The sequence below is a fragment of the Diospyros lotus genome, chromosome 12 (assembly GCF_014633365.1).
Source record: "Diospyros lotus cultivar Yz01 chromosome 12, ASM1463336v1, whole genome shotgun sequence".
NCBI classification, from domain to species: domain Eukaryota; kingdom Viridiplantae; phylum Streptophyta; class Magnoliopsida; order Ericales; family Ebenaceae; genus Diospyros; species Diospyros lotus.
Genome location: NC_068349.1, coordinates 8,182,091 through 8,190,615, shown reverse-complemented (window position 1 = coordinate 8,190,615; position 8,525 = coordinate 8,182,091). Strand labels below are relative to the sequence as shown.

At 35.0% G+C, this 8,525-nt stretch overlaps 1 protein-coding gene across 1 annotated transcript; it reads left to right on the top strand.

Moving 5' to 3' along the window:
* The first annotated feature begins 5,360 nt into the window (after positions 1 to 5,360).
* LOC127787714 (transcription factor MYB93-like) lies at positions 5,361 to 6,657 on the top strand. The gene is made up of 2 exons (XM_052315786.1): positions 5,361 to 5,870; positions 6,035 to 6,657. The coding sequence occupies exons 1-2, from the start codon at positions 5,608 to 5,610 to the stop codon at positions 6,471 to 6,473; spliced, it is 702 nt and encodes a 233-aa protein (XP_052171746.1). The 5' UTR covers positions 5,361 to 5,607; the 3' UTR covers positions 6,474 to 6,657.
* Positions 6,658 to 8,525: the final 1,868 nt, after the last annotated feature.

Sequence of the window (8,525 nt, the reverse complement as noted above, 5' to 3'; positions counted from 1 at the left end):
CAAAATAATTAATTGTACTTGTAAGAGATGTGTGCATTTCAAAATGTTTGGTACGCAATCTACTGCGCTTGCTAGTTCAGTAAACACTCCGAGGAACTTGTGAATTAATTGAGGGAGGTAATGAAAGATATGAAAATCTCCCATCATACCTCCCAATTGACAAATCGTTATGAGTGATACAACCATTGTCTAAGAGGTCAAAATCAAGAGAATTTGTAACAAAATTAGAATGTTCTTTTGTGATAGAAATGTGCCTTTTTAATATATCAGGAGTAACATGTTGCCATTGTTGATAGAAAGGTGAAAAAGCTCCAAAGCAAAGACATTTTATGATGTAGAGATTAGCCAACAATTGAAGTTATAGAATTTAGACAAGATTACAATTTAGATTGCGAATACTCGTGTTAACAAAACAGTAATAGCTATCCCAAAGCTCAGTCAAGATAATGCCACTTCGATGCTTAAATCAGCTAAGAGTTTAAGAAAATTTAAAGGACATAATAATAATGTTTGAGGTCATACTCATGTTGTGGAGAATTAGCTAATTGTCCCTAAGTTCGTGAGTCTAGGATTGAGTTGAATAAGAATTGTTGGACAAATATGAGTTATCTTGATTTAGATTTAGGCTTAATGTATTTTTTGGTCTTTGGACTAATAAAAAAAATGACTTTAAGGATTTTTACTAAAAAGTGCTCATTATTCATTCCTGAATCAAATTAATTTATACACTTTTTGTCTCTAACTTAACAGTATTAAAAGAGACATTAAACTTGCCTCGTTAGCACTGTCACATCACACTTATTATTCTTGTCATTATTGCCACATCACCACATATATATATATATATATACACACAAAACACCCAGACATGACAGCCACCACAGCTGGGTTCCCCGACCCAGCCCTGGCTAGGTTAGAGAACCCAGCGGTCAGGCAGCTGGGGTCCCCCACCGGGGGCCATGGCCATCGACTATTGGGGGTCGGGGACCAAGGCCGTTCCCCGACCGTTGGGAGTCGGGGAGCCCAAGTTTCCCCGACCCCCAGCGATCACTGCCTCGTATGTCTTCTCTATTTTCAAACCACCAATTCCCTTAATTTGAACAATAATCAACGCACAGTTATGTCCCATTATCCAACTCCTCTAAACAATTAAAATTGGACCATATTAATTCTTGTGAATTCTTATATTCGGCAGATGATTCACCCTCAAATTAAAAAAATCACTCTAATAAATATATGTATATGTATGTATATACATATATGTATTCATTAGCAACACAAAAATATTAATTCTTACGGATTCTTATATTCATTAGCAAGTATGTATATATATACAACACAAAAATCTAACCATGATTACGTATTGTGCTTAAAAAGATGGCCATGGGCGCTGGGGCAGTTTGTGACTGGGCAGGGAAACATGGTCATGGGATGCAGAAAATCCGAGGGAAAGGGGGGTAGTTTGAAGAGGCGGGATGTTGCCAAACAACTGATTGTATTTGCCAAATAACCGTCGGGTTCCCGGACCTGGGTCGGGGAACCCAGCCTCCCCATAGCCGCGGTCGGGGAGCCCAGCTGCGGCGGCTGTTATGGTTGGGTGTTATATATATATATATATATATATATATGGGGTTATGTGACAATGATGACAAAGATAATAAATGTGACGTAATAGTGCTGACGAGGCAAGTTTAATGCCTCTTTTAATGACGGTTAAGTTAGAGACGAAAAGTATACAAATTAATTTGATCCAAGAATAAATAATAAGTATTTTTTAATAGAAGCTCTTAAAACTATTTTTTTAGTTAGTCAAGAGATGAAAAAATGCATTAATCCTTTAGATTTATGAAATTTCAAATATGTGGCATCAAAAAGATTTAGAATGTTCATCCTCTAATTCTGTAAACTAATTTTGAATTTATTTGTTTTCTAAATCTTAAGAATTGCCTCGAGTTTAAGGATTTAATTGATCAGTCGTGAGATTTTCTTTGACTCAAATTGTGCTTATAATGACTAATTTTACCTTATTTGGAGAGTATTTGGATGTTTTATCACTAGATCAAGTTTCTTTTTTCTTTTCATCTTTGAGAAATTTAGAAAATATGTTTCATCAAAATCCTAGTCCAAGTGCCCCAAGCCTTAGCTTAAAAATTAATAAGGCATTGACTTTCATCACGACTTAAAAAATGTGGTTTCTCTAACATGAATTTTTTTTTATTTTTCTCAACATTGTTTCAATAAAACTAGTTTGGCAAAACCACTATGCTAAGAGGCCAAATGAAAAGCGAGGTCATGACAGTAAGGTGCCATCACTCATTCACCAATTAACCTACTAAAAGAAAATGCTCACCGCTAGGAGAATTTTAAAGTAAAATTCAAGTATGTGTTTTCAGTAACAGCATAAGAATATAAGACTAGAGACCCTTCAATTGAATTTAATATTTTACTCTTGTGTTAAGATTTTGATGATAAAAAATAACAAATAATTTTATACCTAAAGTTTACGTATTTGTTTTTCAAATCTAAAATCAATTTCATATACCTTGTTTGAATAAATATCATTTTCAAGTCTAAATGATAATATTGTCTTCTTTATCAAAAGGAGATTGAAAAAACAAAGTTTAACATCTCTCAAAAAATCTCGCTAAAGAGTTTTTGAAATTAGTTTCTGGTATTGACAAAAATGGAGAAATTTTTTTTAAAGGAAAATCAAGCAATATGTCAACCACTTAAGTTATTTTGCTTTTGGTTGTCGGTCGATCTTCCTTGGTTTGTCGACTGACAAAATGCTAATCTTTTATAATTTGATGTTTTGCCTTAATCTATTGATCCAATTGAATCGGTCGACTAATAGAATGTTTGTCCTCAATGTTTACATTTTAAGCTTCTGGCTATTGACCAATCATTTATGATCTATTGACTGACTGAATGTTATGCACAAGAGGGTGTCAATAGTTCTTCTCTAAACTATCAATGAATTTTTTAATTTTAATTAATTTGTCGATCGTTTATGTCGCAAAAATCTCTAACAACTAGTTTTTCCACTCATCTGAAGTGATCTTTCCACTACTAATGACTATATTCTTGGAAGATCTCATCAAGCACTATAAATAGAAGTCAAATTGACCATTCAAATCAACCAAGTGACTATATTACAAGCTCTCAAGTGTTCATTCATTTTGTGCTTCATTGTTTCATTCATTTATCTCTTCAAGGCTTTGCGTTCATTTTGTAAGATTTATTTTCAAGCCTTGTTTCATTTTGAGAGATTTTGTATTTAAGAGTTTCATTTTTTAGAATCCATTTTCTGTATAATCCTTTGAATTGTCTAGCGTGGTACTAGAAGACTTGTTTGTTTAAGTAAAATATTGTAAATTTCTACCTTATTGCTAAAGGGTCTATCGGGAAAGATAGGATGATTATAGTAAATTACTAAATGAACTAAGATAGTGGATTAATCTTAATTTAAACCGAACCACTATATATCGTTGCGTCTCTTTTTATTTTTATTTTTGTTTTGCAAATTCGTTTTTTAATCTCATTTTTCATAAAAAATAATTTCAATTTTAATCAAATTATTGAATAACCTAATTTATCTCATTCTTAGATGTTAGTGTCATTGCTATATAATTTTTATAAAATTATTCTTTAAATATTTAAACAAACTCCAACACGAAGATGATGCAATAGTAGATGAGAGATGGTCACCACACTTGTAAAATTGTAAATTATTATAATAAGATATTTACTTTAAAATAATAGAATATAAAAGTGTGACATAATTTTGTAATTGAATTTTCTTTTGCACTGGCATTAAGCTTTAACTAATCATCTAAATCACATTGTATGTATATATATATATATATAGTATTGCAAGCAATCCAAGATGTATGTTAATTATAGAATGTGAGGATTTTATTGGTTGGGAGAAGATGAGCCATGCAATACAAAGCAAAGCAAGAATCAAACAGCGCAGTTAGAGACCGCTGCATTCTTTACACACTAGCGCAGAACTTTGAATTCACAGGGAAATAACGTTTGAGGGATACCGTAATTTTCTCCAAACTTGCTAAAGATTTAGTAATTTTTTTAAAATTTTAATGTCCAATACTAATATTTAATATTTAACATGTAACATTTATTTAAACTAATCATTGTCTACTACATTATCAAATTTAAAAAATCCTATAAATTACTATAACAAGGTCCAACAGACACTACAAAAGTTTGATTCCATTGGAAAATGGAAACATTCTGACGCACGTAATGACTTATTTCATGATAACTCAAGGATTAATATAATGGAAAGCCAATAACTACAAGCAAAGTTGACACCAGTTGTCAACCAAATAATCATATTCAAAGAAAAAAATTATTCTTGGATTATCCCACAATTTCTTATTATTTGTACCCTTAATTTTGATAGAAAAAATAAATCGTACATGAACTTTTAACTTTTATCTAGGTTGAATATTGAACTCGTAACCTATTAATACTAATCACAATATATAATTTATCCATCTAACTTATATCATGAGAGCGGAAAAAAAATTGTTATTAGACATGTTAGATAGCTTATAAGTTAATAACTATATAAAAATTTATATTTCAAGAAATTTTAAACCCTAATCATGAAAAATTACTATAATCTCTTCATATCTCTCTCCAGCATAGAGAGTTGGTGGTGGCCATTTTCAAGACACTCCCATTGGTTTCAACTTGCATTGTGAATTGTGAGATCTGTATTTTTTAAAAGAGCACATTTTGTTATGCTGGAAGCTAAGCTACCACTGTTACTAGCTTAGGGTGGTGATATCAACCTATACGCTAGGTTTTGAACTTAACATAAGGTACCAATAAACTATAAGGACTAAATTAAAATTCATGAAGTGCTTAAAAATGACCCAAATAAGAAGATATACATGCATATAACATTTACCAATTTGTTTTATTAATAACATAAAAGAAGGGGATACGGTTCTTCATGTGTTGAAGCAATTAATAAAGAAGGCTACATGATTGCAAGCAATTACCTTAAGAACAATTTTAATATAAAAATACATTATTTAGTTTATAAGAGTTGGGTCAGACAAACATTTAGACACCATAGTTTAATTTGAATCCCAAGTAAATAGCAATCGACTCTAAAAAATTAAATCAAATATATAAAATAATAAAAAAACACTAAACTTATTACTTTAATTTGGATCAATTCTCAAATTTACTCCAACCAATGGGCACTCCTTACCATCCATCGTGTGTTTCATATGCTAGGATGCACACACAAGGTCATCAGTCAAAAACCTCCCTGACCCTGAGAAACACAATTAACCAGATTTATTATTAAGGATTAGGAGCAACATGCAAATCATAATGGAGGGTTTCCTATTTACTTTCCCCATCAAATGACATTAGCATCACTTAACCCTACCTCAATTATACACAATTCTTTCATTTCTCCCCCCTCGCTGGAAAAAATAAAAACCAAAAAGATGATAATGTATATCTATATACATATATTCACAGCATATACATAGCCTTGCAAGATATCCAAGGCTAGTCCCAGAATTGCCTTTCCCAGTTATTTGTTTGCTGCGCCTTTTGCAAATGGGAAGGTCTCCATGCTGCGCCGACACTGGCCTGAAGAAGGGTCCCTGGACGCCGGAAGAAGATCAGAAACTCGTGGACTATATTCACAAACACGGCCATGGAAGCTGGAGGACGCTGCCAAAGCGTGCAGAACTCAACAGGTGTGGAAAGAGTTGCAGGCTCAGATGGATTAACTATCTAAACCCTGACATTAAGAGAGGAAAGTTCTCCGACGATGAAGTGAATACCATCATCAGCCTTCACTCAGTTCTCGGAAACAAGTGAGCATCTCTTTACATATCTCTGTATAGATTTGTATGTGTTTATCTAATGTGTGTTGCTTGTGTACTGCGCCTGAAAAACAGTGGGTGGCTGTGGATTCTCATTGAGGGGGGGTGGGGGTAACGTGTAATCACTTGAGATTAATAACGGGTATTACTTGCAGGTGGTCAAGAATCGCTGCTCATCTTCCGGGGAGAACAGACAATGAAATCAAGAATTATTGGAATACCCATATCAGGAAGAAGTTCCTCCAAAGGGATATCTATCCCAAAACTCACAGGCCAATATCTCATCTCAGTTTACTAGCATATCTTTCTCGGTTTCTATCTTGCTCAAACTCCAGCAACTTGATAAATCCTTGGGAAAATGCTGCTCAAATAGCCCAAAACCAACTCCTGCAAAGCATTATGCAAGTTATAAACACAAGTCCACTGCCAAATATGACAGAAACTAGCCTGTTGAGACCCCCTATTCTCATGACCCAATTTACTGATATCCCACAAGCACCATTGGAATTTCCTGACTACTTTCCTGGCATGGATTATCCATTGGCATGCTTTGAAGATGGGTTTCAGAAGTTGCCGATTATTATGACAACATGAGCAGTGATTTTCATGCTCAAACAGGAACCGAACTTCCTGAAATAGATTCTGCCTTGGTGGAGGGATCTACTGTCACCAAAAAGTGAAAGCAAAATCAACTGATCAATGTTTTCATCTCCTTTCCATTTGGGATCTTCTTTGCAGCCAAATCTAATTAATGGCTACCATCGTTGGTTCAGGGAAAGTTTTCATCCATTCACAAAATTTCTGTTTCGGGTTGACATGTTTTTCTCTTCTTTTCTTTTTTCTTAATTAAATCAAGATTAAGGCCATAGAAATCCAGAGTAGAATTTCGTGTAAACATTTTCAAATGTTCACCACGTTAGTGTGGTCTTCAATATGAGTTTCTGAACTATGCGCTTGATTCATTTTAGTTCTACTCTCAAGCACGTTTGACCCAAATTCATGATAAAAGATTAGTAGTCAGCCACGTAATGCAACCCACATTTATCGCCATTTTGTTTTTCTAAGTAAAAGATTGATTAATATTGAATAAAACAGAGGAGTTCATATACAACAGGAGGCAACCGAGGGGGCTAAACATTGCCTACAAAAAACAAACAACATAACCAAGCACGCTTTCTCAAGCTAGGCACCTTTTTCCTTCATTATCAAAGAATGACAAAAAATCAGGACTTCTCCAAACTTGAAAAACGTTTTCCAGGACTCTGAAACTCAAGTTTTCAATTACTGTTCAAGTTGCATTTGTCCAAGCCAAATTATTGAGCTATTATGTTGTTTATGTGGTTTGGGCTAACCCCTCTTCTGAGTTAACTTTTAGGAGTGAGTTTTACCCATGTCTATTTGACATGATATCCGAGCAGGCTTTTGTTTGCGTTGTTGGATTTGGAGTATGCCCACATGTATTTACACGCTACTTGTGAGAGAGAGACGAAGGTACTTAAGAGTGTTATGTTATTTATAAATGGTTAGCACCACCCTTTATTCACACTATGTTCTGGTATATCATAGTCAGACTTGGCTTGACGTCTAACTGCATGTCAATGACCGCACGACGGGGAAAATCACGAGGTTTTTCACGAACAGTTTGTATTACCTCTACTGTGGTTGTGGATATTTTATTCTTAAGAGAAATAAACGTTTAATTAAGGACAAGGGGAATGGCACTTATAGTATTATCCACTGATGGTGGATCAACAGCCGTTCGATTGATGCGGGGAAGAACCCTAGTTCGCTGATAATCGATTCGCCGGAGGCGATTAAGCGGCTGCACAACCGGATTCCGATGATCGAGGCGGTGAAGAGCTGGAGACAGAGACAGAGAACGAGAACTTTGGGATTCTGAAGCAGATTGTGATTTACGACACAAGATGTCGAAGCCATTGCCAAGCCGCACAAGATGTCGCCAGTGTTCGACCAGGGCGGTTTGAAAAGGTTGGAACGGAACCGCCGATTGTGTTGCAAGAATTCGTGAACCATAGCGGCGTGATCTTGAAGGTGTACGTTGTTGGAGACTGCGTGAAGCGGAAGCCTTTTCCGGACGTTTTGGAGGAGAAAATGAGTTGTCTGCCTCGGAGGCTGAGCCTCTAGTCCACAAGATAACTCGTAATTTGCTAAATTAAGCATATTACTGATCCGATTCCTCAACTTATATTCTGGGAACAAGAGAGATGCTACCGCTAGTAACAAAGATTGTTTTGTATTGGACTCTTATAAATATGTTCCAAGCATAAGGCAAAGGCTTGTAGACCTATTAAGATTTTGATAAGAGTTAATGGACAGCACTTGGAGTTTTGACAAATCCTTTACTTACTTACTTCCCATTAGATTGCTGACCCCTACAAGTTTATCTAATATCATCCATCATAAATGAGAGAAAAGAATTTATGCCAAACCCATCAACATGCGGAGTTACTTGTAAAACCTCGACCGACACAAATGCCGCACGTCAAGATTTGAACCGTGGTATAGCTTCTGTTATTATGGGTTGGACTGAGCAATGCACATTTTTCTCTTAGCTAGCAGATAGATAGTACAGTGGTAAGTAGTAGGTTCTTTCCTTCTCTTTCTGCCTCCCAAAGGTTTGAGATG

Bases quoted from the DNA above. Each gene is read 5' to 3' on its own strand.
- LOC127787714 (XM_052315786.1), top strand. From the start codon at position 5,608: ATGGGAAGGTCTCCATGCTGCGCCGACACTGGCCTGAAGAAGGGTCCC. The intron at 5,871-6,034 runs GTGAGCATCTCT...TATTACTTGCAG, and splicing joins CACTCAGTTCTCGGAAACAA to GTGGTCAAGAATCGCTGCTC.